Below are 19848 nucleotides of genomic sequence, written 5' to 3'. Positions count from 1 at the left end.
GCAAAACTTCCATGTGCCTTTTAGAGTCTGCATCACCTGTCCACTGCCGAGTCCATAACCCTCTCCTGGCAGAAATGGACATTGCACTTATTTTAGATGCCAGCCGGCAAATATCCCTCTGTGCATCTCTCATGTATAAGACTGTGTCTTTAATATGCTCTACGGTTAGCAATATAGTGTCCCTGTCTAGGGTATCAATATTTTCCGACAGGGAATCTGACCACGCAGCTGCAGCACTGCACATCCATGCTGAAGCAATAGCTGGTCTCAGTATAATACCTGTGTGTGTATATACAGACTTCAGGATAGCCTCCTGCTTTCTATCAGCAGGTTCCTTTAGGGCGGCCGTATCCGGAGACGGTAGTGCCACCTTCTTTGACAAGCGTGTGAGCGCTTTATCCACCCTAGGGGATGTTTCCCAACGTGACCTATCCTCTGGCGGGAAAGGGTACGTCATTAGTAACCTTTTAGAAATTACTAGATTCTTATCGGTGGAAGCCCACGCTTCTTCACACACTTCATTTAACTCCTCAGATGGAGGAAAAACTACTGGTAGTTTTTTCTCTCCAAACATAATACCCTTTTTTGTGGTACCTGGGGTAACATCAGAAATGTGCAACACATTTTTCATAGCCTCAATCATGTAACGTGTGGCCCTATTGGAAGTTACATTAGTCTCATCGTCGTCGACACTGGAGTCAGTATCCGTGTCGATATCTGTGTCTGCCATCTGAGGTAGCGGGCGTTTTAGAGCCCCTGATGGCTTTTGAGACGCCTGGGCAGGTACAGGCTGAGAAGCCGGCTGTCCCATATTTGGTATGTCGTCAAACCTTTTATGTAAGGAGTCGACACTGTCGCGTAATTCCTTCCACATAACCATCCACTCAGGTGTCGACCCCGCAGGGGGTGACATCACATTTATCGGCATCTGCTCCGCCTCCACGTAAGCCTCCTCATCAAACATTTCGACACAGCCGTACCGACACACCGCACACACACAGGGAATGCTCTGACAGAGGACAGGACCCCACAAAGCCCTTTGGGGAGACAGAGAGAGAGTATGCCAGCACACACCAGAGCGCTATAATACAGGGATTAACTGAATTATTTCCCCTTATAGCTGCTATATAAGTTATACTGCGCCTAAATTTAGTGCCCCCCCTCTCTGTTTTACCCTTTGTAGCTTGATACTGCAGGGGAGAGCCAGGGAGCGATCCTTCCAGCGGAGCTGTGAGGGAAAAATGGCGCCAGTGTGCTGAGGGAGTTAGCCCCGCCCCTTTTTCGGCGGACCTTTCTCCCGCTTTTTTTAGGAATTCTGGCAGGGGTAATTTATCACATATATAGCCCTGGGACTATATATTGTGATGATTTGCCAGCCAAGGTGTTTATATTGCTGCTCAGGGCGCACGCACCCCCCCCCCCCCCCCCCCCAGCGCCCTGCACCCATTAGTGACCGGAGTGTGTGGTGTGCATGAGGAGCAACGGCGCACAGCTGCAGTGCTGTGCGCTACCTTGTTGAAGACAGAGGTCTTCTGCCGCCGATTTTCCGGACCACTTCTTGCTTCTGGCTCTGTAAAGGGGACGGCGGCGCGGCTCCGGGACCGAACGATCGAGGTCGGGTCCTGTGTTCGATCCCTCTGGAGCTAATGGTGTCCAGTAGCCTAAGAACCCCAAATTATCTCCAGTCAGGTAGGTTCGCTTCTTCTCCCCTTAGTCCCTCGCTGCAGTGAGTCTGTTGCCAGCAGATCTCACTGTAAAATAAAAAACCTAAAATATACTTTCTTTCTAGGAGCTCAGGAGAGCCCCTAGTGTGCATCCAGCTCAGCCGGGCACAAGATTCTAACTGAAGTCTGGAGGAGGGTCATAGTGGGAGGAGCCAGTGCACACCAGTTAGTCTAAAGCTTTCTTTTAGTTGTGCCCAGTCTCCTGCGGAGCCGCTATTCCCCATGGTCCTTACGGAGTCCCAGCATCCACTTAGGACGTCGGAGAAAAATGTTGAATGCTTGCAGAGTTGCACTGGACATGGCAGCTCACTCATGTCAGTTGCGTGGTGTATTACAGATGTGTTCAATACATCTAGCTTTAAGTCTGCAATAACAGACCATTAGTCATTTTTCCTCTCTGTAAAGCCCTACGTATAATACAATCCATCAAGTAAGCACATTATTGTGTAAGAAATGTTGGGGGCAGTGTTATTGCTGCTAGAACCACTACTTACATCGGATACCCTTTTCAGACAGAAATCCCGGCAATTACCCAGCATTTCAAATATAAACAAAAAAAACAAAAAAGGGGGGGAAGGTAGTGCTGGTTTACCCACTTGAAATAGGCTTATAGGAATAGGTGTTTTTTTTTTTATATTTTAAGAATCACTTGAAGTAAAACACAATTATAAAAACAATTATTGTTTTATTTAAAAATTTGCTATTCAATTGTGGACATAACGGTTTTTATATGTTGTACTTCAAGTGATCCTTAAAATATTTATTTATTTTTTAAAAAACTATTTTTAGAAGCCTTTGTCCAGTGAATAAACCAGCACTGCCTTTTCCATTTATTTTTTCTACAAATCATTTCAGACACACTTGTGAATACATAGTATGGTAGAAAAACCCCTGCTTTAGAAAAACCTTCATTGCATAGTAACAGGTACGTCAATGTACTGATGGCACTGAAAGTCACCCTCTTTCCAACTCGCCCTGAACTATAACAGTTTGGGCCTGTGCTTAATTAGACACATAACCTTGATATTGTGAATTACGCATTTAACATAAATTTTTGTAATAAAGTGTTCTTTTATATTGGAGATACACCACTGTGGCTGCAGTACAGATTTAATATTAAGGAAGCATTTGGTTAACCTGCAACCATGCATTCAGGCAGCAGTAATTAAAGTAAACCTTAAAGTCCTACTCACCTTCCAGTAGTCTGATTGTAAACTGTAGTACCTCTGGTACGCAGATAATGCTGGGGAAACAAAAGCAAAACCATGACATATATTTGACAAATGACTTAATACATACAAAACCATGTTTATCTCTTACAGATTTATAGGGCTTGATACAACTAATCACTAGTTAACCGCGGACTAATTGGTCTGTCGGGGCTATTAATAACAGTCCGCATTCTGCACTTAACCCAGATTTCTGATCAAGTTTGGGTGAGGCTTGAACAGAAATCCGTGGTAAGTGTGCTTGTGTGTATCCATGAATCCATAGCTCTGGGTACTTATCCCGACAACTGTGGGTTAACGTGTATTAGCCGCAATTTTGGCTCACAAAGAAATGGGGTTGTAAAATCTTGAGGCTACCACCCTTTTCCTCACGCAGGAAATTAACAAGGGAAACTGAATCTGGTCCATAATATAAGATAAGTACAGGTTGAGTCTCCCTTATTCAAAAAATCCAAAACACAGAATATTCCAAAATACAGACTTATATCAGTGTGACCTTTGCTTCCTGTTGGTTCAATGTACACAAACTATTTAAAGCACAAAATTAAACATTGTGCAAAATTACATTCAGGCTATGGAGGGAATTCAATAAGCTCAAATAATTCACTGGGTATGAAAAAGGGTGGTAGTCTTGTGTTTTAAAGCCCCGGGGTTATTCAATTAGAGCCTGGTAAACTGTTAATGGGTGTTAACACATAAAATTGGATGCAATTTCCCAGACCTATATGTTAACACGCCCATGGCACCAGAAAATAGGTTATTTATCGGGAATTTCTGTTAATGGATAGCCCCACTGCTTCAATTAGCCCGCTGTAAATTAAAGCAGCTAACTGAAATATCCCCATGTGTATATGAAACATAAATGTATTCGGTGTATAATCTTGGGAAGGGAATCCAAGTCATCTCATTAAGGTATGTAAATATTCCAAATAAGAATGAGAAATCAGATATCCAAAATACTTTTGGTCCCAAGCACTTTGGCTTGTTATAGGGGAGACTCTACCTGTAGTAGTGAAGTCAATTGTATATTTAAAATAAAACAAACAATAACCAAAAGATAGACTATTAAATAACTTGTTGCTATACCATTCCTCTTTAATAGAGAATACAAGGCAAACGAAGAGAAACAAATAAAAAATAAGATTTTAAACCTACCGGTAAATCTTTTTCTCCTAGTCCGTAGAGGATGCTGGGGACTCCGTAAGGACCATGGGGAATAGACGGGCTCCGCAGGAGACATGGGCACTAAAAAGAACTTTAGGTATGGGTGTGCACTGGCTCCTCCCTCTATGCCCCTCCTCCAGACCTCAGTTAGAGAAACTGTGCCCAGAGGAGACGGACAGTACGAGTAAAGGATTTTGGAAATCCAAGGGCAAGATTCATACCAGCCACACCTTATAACTTGGACTACACGAACCAGTCAACAGTATGAAACAAAACATCATCAGTCAAAGACCGATCACAACTGCAATAAAAAACCCTTGTGCAAGCAATAACTATATACAAGTCTTGCAGAATGAAGTCCGCACTGGGACGGGCGCCCAGCATCCTCTACGGACTAGGAGAAAAAGATTTACTGGTAGGTTTAAAATCTTATTTTCTCTTACGTCCTAGAGGATTCTGGGGACTCCGTAAGGACCATGGGGATTATACCAAAGCTCCAGACCGGGGGGGAGAGTGCGGATGACTCTGCAGTACCGAATGAGCAAACATGAGGTCCTCATCAGCCAGGGTATCAAACTTATAGAACTTTGCAAAGGCGTTTGAACCCGACCAAGTCGCTGCTCGGCAAAGCTGTAATTCCGAGACACCTCGGGCAGCCGCCCAAGAAGAGCCCACCTTCCTAGTGGAATGGGCCTTTACGGAATTTGGCAACGGCAACCCAGCCGTAGCATGAGCCTGCTAAATCGTGTTACAGATCCAGCGAGCAATAGTCTACTTAGAAGCAGGAGCGCCAACCTTGTTGGCTGCATACAGGACAAACAGGGCCTCTGTTTTTCTAACCCGAGTCGTTCTGGCCACATAAATTTTCAATGCCCTGACCACATCCAGGGACGCGGAATCCTCCACGTCCCTTGTAGCCACAGGCACCACAAAAGGTTGGTTCACATGAAAAGAAGAAACCACCTTAGACAAAAATTGAGGACGAGTCCGCAACTCAGCTCTATCCACATGGAAAATCAGATAAGGGCTTTTGTGAGACAAAGCCGCCAACTCAGACACTCGCCGTGCCGAAGCCAAGGCCAACAACATGACCACTTTCCAAGTGAGATACTTCAATTCAACTGTTTGAAGAGGCTCAAACCAGTGAGACTTAAGAAAACTTAACACCACGTTAAGGTCCCATGGTGCCACCGGAGGCACAAAAGGAGGCTGGATATGCAGCACCCCTTTCACAAAAGTCTGGACTTCCGGAAGAGAAGCCAATTCCCTTTGAAATGAAAACAGAGAGGGCCGAAATCTGAACCTTAATGGAGCCTAATTTTAAGCCCAAATCCAGTCCAGTTTGCAGGAAGTGAAAAAAACTGCCCTGATGGAATTCTTCCGGAGGAGCAGTCCTGGCTTCGCACCAAGACACATACTTCGTCCATATACGGTGATAATGTTTCGCTGTCACCTCCTTCCTAGCCTTTATCAGAGTAGGAATGACCTCATCCGGAATGCCCTTCTCCGCTAGGATCCTGCGGTCAACCGTCATGCCGTCAAACGCAGACGCGGTAAGTCCTGGAACAGACAAGGCCCTTGTTGTAACAGGTCTTCCCTGAGAGGAAGAGGCCACGGATCCTCTGAGCATTTCCTGCAGAACCGGATACCAGGCCCTTCGAGGCCATTCTGGAGCAATGAGAATTGTCTGTACAGCTCTTCGTCTTATGATTCTCAGTATTTTTGAGATGAGAGGAAGAGGAGGGAACACATAGACCGACTGAAACACCCACGGTGTCACCAGTGCGTCTACTGCAACCGCCTGAGGGTCCCTTGACCTGGCGCAATATCTCGGAAGTTTTCTGTTGAGGCATGACGCCATCATGTCTATTTGAGGCAGACCCCACTGACTTGCAATTTCTGCGAAGACTTCCTGGTGAAGTCCCCACTCTCCGGGATGCAGATCGTGTCTGCTTAGGAAATCTGCTTCCCAGTTGTCCACTCCCGGAATGAAGACTGCTGTCAGAGCGCTGACATGACTCTCCGCCCATCGAAGAATCTTTGAGGCTTCTGCCATTGCTACTCTGCTCCTTGTGCCGCCTTGGCGGTTTACATGAGCCACCGCTGTGATGTTGTCTGACTGAATCAGAACCGGTAGACCTCGAAGTAAGGTCACTGCTTGCCAAAGGCCGTTGTATATGGCCCTTAATTCCAGCACATTTATGTGCAGACAAGCCTCCTGGCTTGACCACAGACCCTGGAAGTTTCTTCCCTGCGTAACTGCTCCCCAGCCTCGGAGGCTCGCGTCCGTGGTTACCAGAACCCAGTCGTGAATTCTGAACCTGCGACCCTCTAGAAGGTGAGCACTCTGCAGCCACCACAGGAGAGATACCCTGGCCCTGGGAAACAGGCTGATCATTTGATGAATCTGTAGATGTGATCCGGACCACTTGTCCAGAAAGTCCCATTGAAAAGTCCTGGCATGGAACCTGCCGAATGGAATGGCCTCGTAAGACGCCACCATTTTTCCCTGAACTCGAGTGCAGTGATGCACCGACACCCTTTCTGGCTTCAACAGGTCCCTGACCAAGCCCTGAATTTCCTTGGCCTTTTCCATCGGGAGAAAGACCCTCTTTTGTTCCGTGTCCAGAATCATGTCTAAGAAAGGCAATCGGGTCGTTGGAACTAACTGTGACTTCGGGAGATTGATAATCCAGCCGTGCTGTTGCAACACCTTCAGGGAGAGCGATACGCTGTCCAGCAACTGTTCTCTCAATCTCGCTTTTATCAGGAGATCGTCCAAGTATGGGATAATTGTGACACCCTGCTTGCGCAGGAGCACCATCATTTCTGCCATTGATTTAGTAAAAATCCTTGGGGCCGTGGAAAGCCCAAACGGCAACGTCTGAAATTGGTAATGACAATTCTGCACCACAAACCTCAGGAACGCCTGATGAGGTGGATATATAGGGACATGAAGGTATGCATCCTTTATGTCTAGGGACACCATATAATCCCCCCCCTTCCAGGCTGGCGATGACCGCTCTGAGCGATTCCATCTTGAACTTGAACCTCTTTAAGTATAGGTTTAAGGATTTTAAATTCAGAATGGGTCTGACCGAACCATCCGGCTTCGGAACCACAAACAGGGTTGAATAATAGACCATCCCTTGCTGAAGCAGGGGAACTTTGACCACCACTTGTTGAAGGCACAATTTTTGAATTGCCGCTAAAACTACCTCCCTCTCCGGGGAAGAAGCCGGCAGTACCGATTTGAAAAACCGGCGAGGAGGCACCTCTTCGAATTCCAGCCTGTACCCCTGGGAAACAATGTCTATCGCCCAGGGATCCACCTGGGAGTGAACCCAGACATGGCTGAACAGTCGAAGATGTGCCCCCACTGGGGTGGGCTCCCACAACGGAGCCCCAGCGTCATGCGTTGGATTTAGTAGAAGCCGGGGAAAACTTCTGTTCCTGGGAACTGGCTGTAGCTGGCAGCTTTTTCCCCTTGCCCTTACCTCTGGCAAGAAAGGAAGATCCCCGAGCTCTCTTGGGTTTATGCGACCGAAAGGACTGCATTTGATAATGTGGCGCTTTCTTAGGCTGTGAGGAAACATAAGGCAAAAAATTTGATTTACCTGCAGCAGCCGTGGAAACTAGATCCGTGAGACCTTCCCCAAACAATTCCTCACCTTTGAAAGGCAAAACCTCCATATGCCGTTTCGAGTGGGCATCACCCATCCACTGTCGGGTCCACAGGGCTCGCCTGGCTGAAATCGCCATAGCTTTCGCTCTGGAACCAATATGCCCACATCCCTCTGAGCATCTCTCATATAAAGGACCGCATCCTTAATATGACCCAGGGTCAATAAAATAGTTTCCTTATCCATCGTATCAATATCAGCAGATGAGTAATGTACCAGTATGTGTGTAAATTGACTTCAAGGTAGTCTCCTGCTTGCGATCAGCAGGATCCCTGAGGGTTGCGGTATCCTGAGACGGCAGCGCCACCTTTTTGGAAAGGCGCGTCAACGCTTTGTCCACCCTTGGGGAGGATTCCCACCGTATCCTGTCCTTAATCGGGAAAGGATAAGAATCCTTTTGGGAATCTGCAGTTTCTTGTCTGGAGTTTCCCAAGCACTCTCAAATAATAAGAATTTACTCACCGGTAATTCTATTTCTCGTAGTCCGTAGTGGATGCTGGGGACTCCGTAAGGACCATGGGGAATAGACGGCTCCGCAGGAGACTGGGCACAATTAAAGAAAGATTCATGACTATCTGGTGTGCACTGGCTCCTCCCCCTATTACCCTCCTCCAGACCTCAGTTAAGATACTGTGCCCGGAAGAGCTGACAGAATAAGGAAGGATTTTGAATCCCGGGTAAGACTCATACCAGCCACACCAATCACACCGTACAACTCGTGATATGAACCCCGGTTAACAGTATGATAACAACGGAGCCTCTGAACAGATGGCTCACAATAACAACCCGATTTGTGGAACAATAACTATTTACAAGTATTGCAGACAATCCGCACTTGGGATGGGCGCCCAGCATCCACTACGGACTACGAGAAATAGAATTACCGGTGAGTAAATTCTTATTTTCTCTGACGTCCTAGTGGATGCTGGGGACTCCGTAAGGACCATGGGGGTTATACCAAAGCTCCCAAACGGGCGGGAGAGTGCGGATGACTCTGCAGCACCGAATGAGCAAACTCAAGGTCCTCCTCAGCCAGGGTATCAAATTTGTAAAATTTAGCAAAAGTGTTAGACCCTGACCAAGTAGCCGCTCGGCAAAGTTGCAATGCCGAGACCCCTCGGGCAGCCGCCCAAGATGAGCCCACCTTCCTCGTGGAGTGGGCTTATACTGATTTTGGCTGCGGTAGTCCTACCGCAGAATGCGCAAGCTGAATAGTGTTACAAATCCAGCGAGCAATGGTCTGCTTAGAAGCAGGAGCACCCAGCTTATTGGGTGCATACAGGATAAACAGCGAATCAGTTTTCCTGACTCCAGCCATCCTGGAAACATAAATTTTCAGGGCCCTGACTACGTCCAGCAACCCGGAATCCTCCAAGTCCCTAGTAGCCGCAGGCACCACAATAGGTTGGTTCAAGTGAAACGCTGATACCACCTTCGGGAGAAACTGAGGACGAGTCCTCAACTCTGCCCTATCCATATGGAAAATCAGATAAGGGCTTTTACACGACAAAGCCGCCAATTCTGATACACGCCTGGCCGAAGCCAAGGCCAATAACATGACCACTTTCCACGTGAGATATTTCAAATCCACAGTTTTAAGTGGCTCAAACCAATGTGATTTTAGGAAACTCAACACCACGTTGAGATCCCAAGGTGCCACAGGAGGCACAAAAGGGGGCTGAATATGTAGCACTCCCTTTACAAATGTCTGAACTCCAGGCAGTGAAGCCAGTTCTTTCTGGAAGAAAATCGACAGAGCCGAAATCTGGACCTTAATGGAACCCAAGTTTAGGCCCATAGTCACTCCTGACTGTAGGAAGTGCAGAAAACAAAACCAGCTGAAATTCCTCTGTTGGGGCCTTCCTGGCCTCACACCACGCAACATATTTTCGCCAAATACGGTGATAATGGTTTGCGGTTACTTCTTTCCTGGCTTTTATCAGCGTAGGAATGACTTCCTCCGGAATGCCTTTTTCCTTTAGGATCCGGAATTCAACCGCCATGCCGTCAAACGCAGCCGCGGTAAGTCTTGGAACAGACAGGGCCCCTGCTGTAGCAGATCCTGTCTGAGCGGTAGAGGCCATGGGTCCTCTGATATCATTTCTTTAAGTTCTGGGTACCAAGCTCTTCTTGGCCCATCCGGAACCACGAGTATCATTCTTACTCCTCGTTTTCTTATTATTCTCAGTACCTTTGGTATGAGAGGCAGAGGAGGGAATACATAAACCGACTGGTACACCCACGGTGTCACTAGAGCGTCCACAGCTATTGCCTGAGGGTCCCCTGACCTGGCGTAATATCTAGTTTTTTGTTTAGGCGGGACGCCATCATGTCCACCTGTGGCCTTTCCCAACGGTTTACCAACAGTTGGAAGACTTCTGGATGAAGTCCCCACTCTCCCGGGTGTAGGTCGTGTCTGCTGAGGAAGTCTGCTTCCCAGTTGTCCACTCCCGGAATGAACACTGCTGACAGTGCTAAGACGTGATTCTCAGCTCATCGGAGAATCCTTGTGGCTTCTGCCATCGCCATCCTGCTTCTTGTGCCGCCCTGTCGGTTTACAAGGGCGACTGCCGTGATGTTGTCTGATTGGATCAGTACCGGCTGGTTTTGAAGCAGAGGCCTTGCCAGACTTAGGGCATTGTAAATGGCCCTCAGTTCCAGAATATTTATGTGTAGGGACGACTCCTGACTTGACCAAAGTCCTTGGAAATTTCTTCCCTGTGTGACTGCCCCCCAGCCTCGAAGGCTGGCATCCGTGGTTACCAGGACCCAGTCCTGTATGCCGAATCAGCGGCCCTCTTGAAGATGAGCACTCTGCAGCCACCACAGTAGAAATACCCTGGTCCTTGGAGACAGGGTTATCAGCCGATGCATCTGAAGATGCGATCCAGACCACTTGTCCAAGAGGTCCCACTGAAAGGTTCTTGCATGGAACCTGCCGAATGGAATTTTGCTTCGTAAGAAGCTACCATTTTTCCCAGGACTCGTGTGCAGTGATGCACCGATACCTGTTTTGGTTTCAGGAGGTCTCTGACTAGAGATGACAGCTCCTTGGCTTTCTCCTGCGGGAGAAACACTTTTTTTCTGTTCTGTGTCCAGAACCATCCCCAGGAACAGTAGGCGTGTGGTAGGAACCAGCTGTGACTTTGGAATGTATAGAATCCATCCGTGCTGTTGTAGCACTTCCCGAGATAGTGCTACTCCGACCAACAACTGCTCCTTGGACCTCGCCTTTATAAGAAGATCGTCCAAGTACGGGATAATTAAAACTCCCTTCTTTCGAAGGAGTATCATCATTTCTGCCATTACCTTGGTAAAGACCCTCGGTGCCGTGGACAGTCCAACCGGCAGTGTTTGGAATTGGTAATGGCAATCCTGTACCACAAATCTGAGGTACTCCTGGTGAGGATGGTAAATGGGGACATGTAGGTAAGCATCCTTGATATCCAGGAATACCATGTAATCCCCCTCCTCCAGGCTTGCAATAACCGCCCTGAGCGATTCCATCTTGAACTTGAAATTTTTTTATGTATGTGTACAAGGCTTTCAAATTTAAAATGGGTCTCACCGAACCGTCCGGTTTCGGTACCACAAACAGTGTGGAATAGTAACCCCGTCCTTGTTGAAGTAGGGGCACCTTGACTATCACCTGCTGGGAATACAGCTTGTGAATTGCCTCTAGCACAGCCTCCCTGCCTGAGGGAGTTGTCGGCAAGGCAGATTTGAGGAAACGGCGGGGGGGAGACGCCTCGAATTCCAGCTTGGACCCCTGAGATACTACTTGAAGGATCCAGGGATCCACCTGTGAGCGAGCCCACTGATCGCTGAAATTTTTGAGGCAGCCCCCCACCGTACCTGGCTACGCCTGTGGAGCCCCCGCGTCATGCGGTGGACTCAGAGGAAGCGGGGGAAGAATTTTGATTCTGGGAACTGGCTGACTGGTGCAGCTTTTTTCCTCTTCCCTCGTCTCTGTGCAGAAAGGAAGCGCCTTTGACCCGCTTGCTTTTCTGAAGCCGAAAGGACTGTACCTGATAATACAGTGCTTTCTTAGGCTGTGAGGAAACCTGAGGTAAAAAATTTTCTTCCCAGCTGTTGCTGTGGATATGAGGTCCCAGAGACCATCCCCAAACAATTCCTCACCCTTATAAGGCTCTATGTGCCTTTTAAAGTCAGCATCACCTGTCCAGTGTCGGGTCTCTAATACCCTCCTGACAGAATGGACATTGCATTAATTCTGGATGCCAGCCGGCAAAATATCCCCCTGCGTATCCCTCTTATATAAGACGACGTCTTATGTTCGCAAAATAGTATCCCTGTTTGACAGGGTTACAGACCACGCTGCAGCAGCACTATCTGCAGGTCTCAGTCTAGTACCCGAGTGTGTAAATACAGACTTCAGGATAGCCTCCTGCTTTTTATCAGCAGGTACCTTCAAAGTGGCCGTATCCTAAGACGGCAGTGCCACCTTTTTTGACAAACGTGTGAGCGCCTTATCCACCCTAGGGGATATCTCCCAGCGTAACTTATCCTCTGGCGGGAAAGGGTACGCCATCAGTAACTTTTTAGAAATTACCAGTTTCTTATCGGGGGAACACACGCTTTTTCACACTTCATTCACTCATTTGATGGGGGAACAAAACACTGCCTGCTTTTTCTCCCCAAACATAAAACCCTTTTTTAGTGGTACTTGGGTTAATGTCAGAAATGTGTAACACATTTTTTATTGCCGGGATCATGTAACGGATGTTCCTAGTGGATTGTGTATATGTCTCAACCTCGTCGACACTGGAGTCAGACTCCGTGTCGACATCTGTGTCTGCCATCTGAGGGAGCGGGCGTTTTTGAGCCCCTGATGGCCTTTGAGACGCCTGGGCAGGCGCGGACTGAGAAGCCGGCTGTCCCATAGCTGTTACGTCATCCAGCCTTTTATGTAAGGAGTTGACACTGTCGGTTTATACCTTCCACCTATCCATCCACTCTGGTGTCGGCCCCACAGGGGGCGACATCACATTTATCGGCATCTGCTCTGCCATCACATAAGCCTCATCAAACGTGTCGACACAGCCGTACCGACACACCGCACACACACAGCGAATGCTCTGACTGAGGACAGGACCCCACAGCCCTTTGGGGAGACAGAGAGTATGCCAGCACACACCAGAGCGCTATATAATTTTGGGATTAACACTATATTGAGTGAATTTTTCCCAATAGCTGCTTGTATATACAATATTGCGCCTAAATTTAGTGCCCCCTCTCTCTTTAACCCTTTGAGCCTGCAAACTACAGGGGAGAGCCTGGGGAGCTGTCTTCCAGCTGCACTGTGAAGAGAAAATGGTGCCAGTGTGCTGAGGGATATAGCTCCGCCCCTTTTTCGCGGACTTCTCTCCCGCTTTTTTATGGATTCTGGCAGGGGTATTTATCACATATATAGCCTCTGGGGCTATATATTGTGATATATTTGCCAGCCAAGGTGTTTTTATTGCTGCTCAGGGCCCCCCCCCCCCCCCCCAGCACCCTCAGTGACCGGAGTGTGAAGTGTGCATGAGGAGCAATGGCGCACAGCTGCAGTGCTGTGCGCTACCTTGGTGAGGACTGAAGTCTTCTGCCGCCGATTTTCCGGACCTCTTCTTGCTTCTGGCTCTGTAAGGGGGACGGCGGCGCGGCTCCGGGAACGAACACCAAGGCTAGTTCCATGCGGTCGATCCCTCTGGAGCTAATGTAGCCTAAGAAGCCCAAGCAGGTAGGTTTGCTTCTTCTCCCCTTAGTCCCTCGATGCAGTGAGCCTGTTGCCAGCAGGTCTCACTGTAAAATAAAAAACCTAAAATAAACTTTCTTTCTAGGAGCTCAGGAGAGTCCCTAGTGTGCATCCAGCTCGGCCGGGCACAGAAATCCAACTGAGGCTTGGAGGAGGGTCAAAGTGGGAGGAGCCAGTGCACACCAGGTAGTCTAAAAGCTTTCTTTTAGTTGTGCCCAGTCTCCTGCGGAGCCGCTATTCCCCATGGTCCTTACGGAGTGCCCAGCATCCACTAGGACGTCAGAGAAAATAAGAATTTACTTACCGATAATTCTATTTCTCATAGTCCGTAGTGGATGCTGGGGACTCCGAAAGGACCATGGGGAATAGCGGCTCCGCAGGAGACTGGGCACAAAAGTAAAAAGCTTTAGGACTACCTGGTGTGCACTGGCTCCTCCCCCTATGACCCTCCTCCAAGCCTCAGTTAGGATACTGTGCCCGGACGAGCGTACACAATAAGGAAGGATTTTGAATCCCGGGTAAGACTCATACCAGCCACACCAATCACACCGTACAACCTGTGATCTGAACCCAGTTAACAGCATGATAACAGAGGAGACTCTGAAAAGATGGCTCACAACAATAATAACCCGATTTTTGTAACAATAACTATGTACAAGTATTGCAGACAATCCGCACTTGGGATGGGCGCCCAGCATCCACTACGGACTATGAGAAATAGAATTATCGGTAAGTAAATTCTTATTTTCTCTAACGTCCTAAGTGGATGCTGGGGACTCCGTAAGGACCATGGGGATTATACCAAAGCTCCCAAACGGGCGGGAGAGTGCGGATGACTCTGCAGCACCGAATGAGAGAACTCCAGGTCCTCCTCAGCCAGGGTATCAAATTTGTAGAATTTAGCAAACGTGTTTGCCCCTGACCAAGTAGCTGCTCGGCAAAGTTGTAAAGCCGAGACCCCTCGGGCAGCCGCCCAAGATGAGCCCACTTTCCGTGTGGAATGGGCTTTTACAGATTTTGGCTGTGGCAGGCCTGCCACAGAATGTGCAAGCTGAATTGTACTACAAATCCAACGAGCAATCGTCTGCTTAGAAGCAGGAGCACCCAGCTTGTTGGGTGCATACAGGATAAACAGCGAATCAGATTTTCTGACTCCAGCCGTCCTGGAAACATATATTTTCAGGGCCCTGACTACGTCTAGCAACTTGGAATCCTCCAAGTCCCTAGTAGCCGCAGGCACCACAATAGGCTGGTTTAAGTGAAAAGCTGAAACCACCTTAGGGAGAAATTGAGGACGAGTCCTCAATTCTGCCCTGTCCGTATGAAAAATTAGGTAAGGGCTTTTATAGGATAAAGCCGCCAATTCTGAGACACGCCTGGCTGAAGCCAGGGCTAACAGCATTACCACTTTCCATGTGATATATTTTAAGTTCACAGTGGTGAGTGGTTCAAACCAATGTGATTTTAGGAATCCCAAAACTACATTGAGATCCCAAGGTGCCACTGGAGGCACAAAAGGAGGCTGTATATGCAGTACTCCCTTGACAAACGTCTGAACTTCAGGAACAGAAGCCAGTTCTTTTTGGAAGAATATTGACAGGGCCGAAATTTGAACCTTAATGGACCCCAATTTGAGGCCCATAGACAGTCCTGTTTGCAGGAAATGCAGGAAACGACCCAGTTGAAATTTCCTCTGTAGGGGCCTTCCTGGCCTCGCACCACGCAACATATTTACGCCAAATACGGTGATAATGTTGTACGGTTACATCCTTCCTGGCTTTGATCAGGGTAGGGATGACTTCATCCGGAATGCCTTTTTCCTTCAGGATCCGGCGTTCAACCGCCATGCCGTCAAACGCAGCCGCGGTAAGTCTTGGAACAGACATGGTCCCTGCTGGAGCAGGTCCTTTCTTAGAGGTAGAGGCCACGGGTCTTCCGTGAGCATCTCTTGAATTTCCGGGTACCAAGTCCTTCTTGGCCAATCCGGAGCCACGAGTATAGTCTTTACTCCTCTCCTTCTTATGATTCTCAGTACTTTTGGTATGAGAGGAAGAGGAGGGAACACATACACTGACTGGTACACCCACGGTGTTACCAGAGCGTCCACAGCTATTGCCTGAGGGTCCCTTGACCTGGCGCAATATCTGTCCAGTTTTTGTTGAGGCGGGACGCCATCATGTCCACCTTTGGTTTTTCCCAACGGTTCACAATCATGTGGAAGACTTCTGGGTGAAGTCCCCACTCCCCCGGGTGAAGATCGTGTCTGCTGAGGAAGTCTGCTTCCCAGTTGTCCACTCCCGGAATGAACACTGCTGACAGTGCTATCACATGATTCTCCGCCCAGCGAAGAATCCTTGCCACTTCCATCATTGCCCTCCTGCTTCTTGTGCCGCCCTGTCTGTTTACGTGGGCGACTGCCGTGATGTTGTCCGACTGGATCAACACCGGTTGACCCTGAAGCAGAGGTCTTGCCTGACTTAGGGCATTGTAAATGGCCCTTAGTTCCAGGATATTTATGTGAAGTGACGTTTCCATGCTTGACCACAAGCCCTGGAAATTTCTTCCCTGTGTGACTGCTCCCCAGCCTCTCAGGCTGGCATCCGTGGTCACCAGGACCCAATCCTGAATGCCGAATCTGCGGCCCTCTAGGAGATGAGCCCTCTGTAACCACCACAGGAGAGACACCCTTGTCCTTGGAGACAGGGTTTTCCGCTGATGCATTTGAAGATGCGATCCGGACCATTTGTCCAGCAGATCCCACTGAAAAGTTCTTGCGTGGAATCTGCCGAATGGAATCGCTTCGTAAGAAGCCACCATCTTTCCCAGGACCCTTGTGCATTGATGTACTGACACTTGGCCTGGTCTTAGGAGGTTCCTGACTAGGTCGGATAACTCCTTGGCCTTCTCCTCCGGGAGAAACACCTTTTTCTGTACTGTGTCCAGAATCATCCCTAGAAACAGCAGACGTGTCGTCGGAATCAGCTGTGATTTTGGAATATTTAGAATCCATCCGTGCTGTCGTAGTACTACTTGAGATAGTGCTACTCCGACCTCTAACTGTTCTCTGGACCTTGCCCTTATCAGGAGATCGTCCAAGTAAGGGATAATTAAGACGCCTTTTCTTCGAAGAAGAATCATCATTTCGGCCATTACCTTGGTAAAAGACCCGGGGTGCCGTGGACAATCCAAACGGCAGCGTCTGAAACGGATAGTGACAGTTCTGTACCACAAACCTGAGGTACCCTTGGTGAGAAGGGCAAATTGGGACATGGAGGTAAGCATCCTTGATGTCCAGAGACACCATATAGTCCCCTTCTTCCAGGTTCGCTATCACTGCTCTGAGTGACTCCATCTTGAATTTGAACCTTTTTATGTAAGTGTTCAAGGATTTCAGATTTAAAATGGGTCTCACCGAGCCGTCCGGCTTCGGTACCACAAACAGCGTGGAATAATACCCCTTTCCCTGTTGTAGGAGGGGTACCTTGATTATCACCGGCTGGGAATACAGCTTGTGAATGGCTTCCAATACCGCCTCCCTGTCGGGGGGAGACGTTGGTAAAGCAGACTTCAGGAACCGGCGAGGGGGAGACGTCTCGAATTCCAATTTGTACCCCTGAGATACTACCTGCAGGATCCAGGGGTCCACTTGCGAGTGAGCCCACTGCGCGCTGAAATTCTTGAGACGGGCCCCCACCGTGTCTGAGTCCGCTTGTAAGGCCCCAGCGTCATGCTGAGGACTTGGCAGAAGCGGGGGAGGGCTTCTGTTCGTGGGAAGAGGCTGTCTGCTGCAGTCTTTTTCCCCTTCCTCTGCCCCGGGGCAGATATGAGTGGCCTTTTGCCCGCTTGCCCTTATGGGGACGAAAGGACTGAGCCTGAAAAGACGGTATCTTTTTCTGCTGCGAGGTGACTTGGGGTAAAAAGGTGGATTTTCCAGCCGTTGCCGTGGCCACCAGGTCTGATAGACCGACCCCAAATAACTCCTCCCCTTTATACGGCAATACTTCCATATGCCGTTTGGAATCCGCATCCCCTGACCACTGTCGCGTCCATAATCCTCTTCTGGCAGAAATGGACATCGCACTTACTCTTGATGCCAGAGTGCAAATATCCCTCTGTGCATCTCGCATATATAGAAATGCATCCTTTAAATGCTCTATAGTCAATAATATATTGTCCCTGTCCAGGGTATCAATATTTTCAGTCAGGGAATCCGACCAAGCCACCCCAGCACTGCACATCCAGGCTGAGGCGATTGCTGGTCGCAGTATAATACCAGTATGTGTGTATATACTTTTAAGGATATTTTCCAGCTTTCTATCAGCTGGTTCCTTGAGGGCGGCCGTATCAGGGGACGGTAACGCCACTTGTTTTGATAAGCGTGTGAGCGCCTTATCTACGCTAGGGGGTGTTTCCCAACGCGCCCTAACCTCTGGCGGGAAAGGGTATAATTCCAATAACTTTTTAGAAATTAGCAGTTTATCGGGGGAAACCCACGCTTCATCACACACCTCATTTAATTCATCTGATTCGGGAAAAACTACAGGTAGTTTTTTCACACCCCACATAATACCCTTTTTTGTGGTACTTGTAGTATCAGAAATGTTCAAAACCTCCTTCATTGCCGTGATCATGTAACGTGTGGCCCTACTGGAAAATACGTTTGTTTCCTCACCGTCGACACTGGAGTCAGTGTCCGTGTCTATCGACCTGAGGTAACGGGCGCTTTAGAGCCCCTGACGGTGTTTGAGACGCCTGTACAGGTATTAACTGATTTGCCGGCTGTCTCATGTCGTCAACAGTCTTTTGTAAAGTGCTGACACTATCACGTAATTCTTTCCATAAGACCATCCAGTCAGGTGTCGACTCCCTAGGGGGTGACATCACTAACACAGGCAATTGCTCCGCCTCCACACCATTTTCCTCCTCATACATGTCGACACAACGTACCGACACACAGCACACACACAGGGAATGCTCTGATAGAGGACAGGACCCCACTAGCCCTTTGGGGAGACAGAGGGAGAGTTTGCCAGCACACACCAGAGCGCTATATATATATACAGGGATAACCTTATATAAGTGTTTTTCCCTAATATAGCTGCTGTATATATTTATATGCCAATTTAGTGCCCCCCCCTCTCTTGTTTTACCCTGTTTCTGTAGTGCAGGACTGCAGGGGAGAGTCAGGGAGCCTTCCTCCAACGGAGCTGTGAGGAAAAAATGGCGCCAGTGTGCTGAGGAGATAGGCTCCGCCCCTTTTTTGGCGGCCTTTCTCCCGCTTTTTTATGTAAAAATAGGCAGGGGTTAAATACATCCATATAGCCCAGGAACTATATGTGAAGTATTTTTTTTTGCCAAAAAGGTGTTTTTATTGCGTCTCAGGGCGCTCCCCCCCAGCGCCCTGCACCCTCAGTGACCGTAGTGTGAAGTGTGCTGAGAGCAATGGCGCACAGCTGCGGTGCTGTGCGTTACCTTAGTGAAGACAGGACGTCTTCTGCCGCCGATTTTCCGGACCTCTTCAGTCTTCTGGCTCTGTAAGGGGGACGGCGGCGCAGCTCCGGGACCCATCCATGGCTGGGCCTGTGATCGTCCCTCTGGAGCTAATGTCCAGTAGCCTAAGAAGCCCAATCCACTCTGCACGCAGGTGAGTTCGCTTCTTCTCCCCTTAGTCCCTCGATGCAGTGAGCCTGTTGCCAGCAGGTCTCACTGAAAATAAAAATAAGAATTTACTTACCGATAATTCTATTTCTCGTAGTCCGTAGTGGATGCTGGGAACTCCGTAAGGACCATGGGGAATAGCGGCTCCGCAGGAGACAGGGCACATCTAAAGAAAGCTTTAGGATCACCTGGTGTGCACTGGCTCCTCCCCCTATGACCCTCCTCCAAGCCTCAGTTAGGATACTGTGCCCGGACGAGCGTACACAATAAGGAAGGATTTTGAATCCCGGGTAAGACTCATACCAGCCACACCAATCACACTGTACAACTTGTGATCTGAACCCAGTTAACAGCATGATAATAGAGAAGCCTCTATAAAAGATGGCTCACTACAACAATAACCCGAATTTTTTGGTAACAATAATTATGTACCAGTATTGCAGACAATCCGCACTTGGGATGGGCGCCCAGCATCCACTACGGACTACGAGAAATAGAATTATCGGTAAGTAAATTCTTATTTTCTCTGACGTCCTAGTGCAGTGATTTTCAACCTTTTTTAACTCGTGGCACACCGAACAATATTTTTAAATTGCCAAGGCACACCATCAGTCCCCCACGGGGAAAAAAAC

The 19848-nt window shown here is 48.4% G+C and overlaps 1 protein-coding gene across 4 annotated transcripts in view; it reads right to left on the bottom strand.

Annotated features, from left to right (window-relative positions):
• KDM6A (lysine demethylase 6A) overlaps positions 1-19848 on the bottom strand; it is a 435435-nt gene that overhangs the window by 281788 nt on the left and 133799 nt on the right. For all 4 annotated transcript variants that reach the window (XR_010241142.1, XM_063955630.1, XM_063955632.1 and 1 more), the window contains exon 4: positions 2918-2967. Coding sequence is in view for 3 of the 4 variants with exons in the window: in XM_063955630.1 (XP_063811700.1) it covers positions 2918-2967 (50 nt within the window). In the remaining variant the exon portion in view is untranslated. The remainder of the gene's footprint in view (positions 1-2917; positions 2968-19848) is intronic.

Source organism: Pseudophryne corroboree, chromosome 2 (genome assembly GCF_028390025.1).
Source record: "Pseudophryne corroboree isolate aPseCor3 chromosome 2, aPseCor3.hap2, whole genome shotgun sequence".
NCBI classification, from domain to species: Eukaryota; Metazoa; Chordata; class Amphibia; order Anura; family Myobatrachidae; genus Pseudophryne; species Pseudophryne corroboree.
The sequence above is the reverse complement of the archived record's forward strand: the minus strand, read 5'-3'. Positions and strand labels throughout refer to the sequence as shown.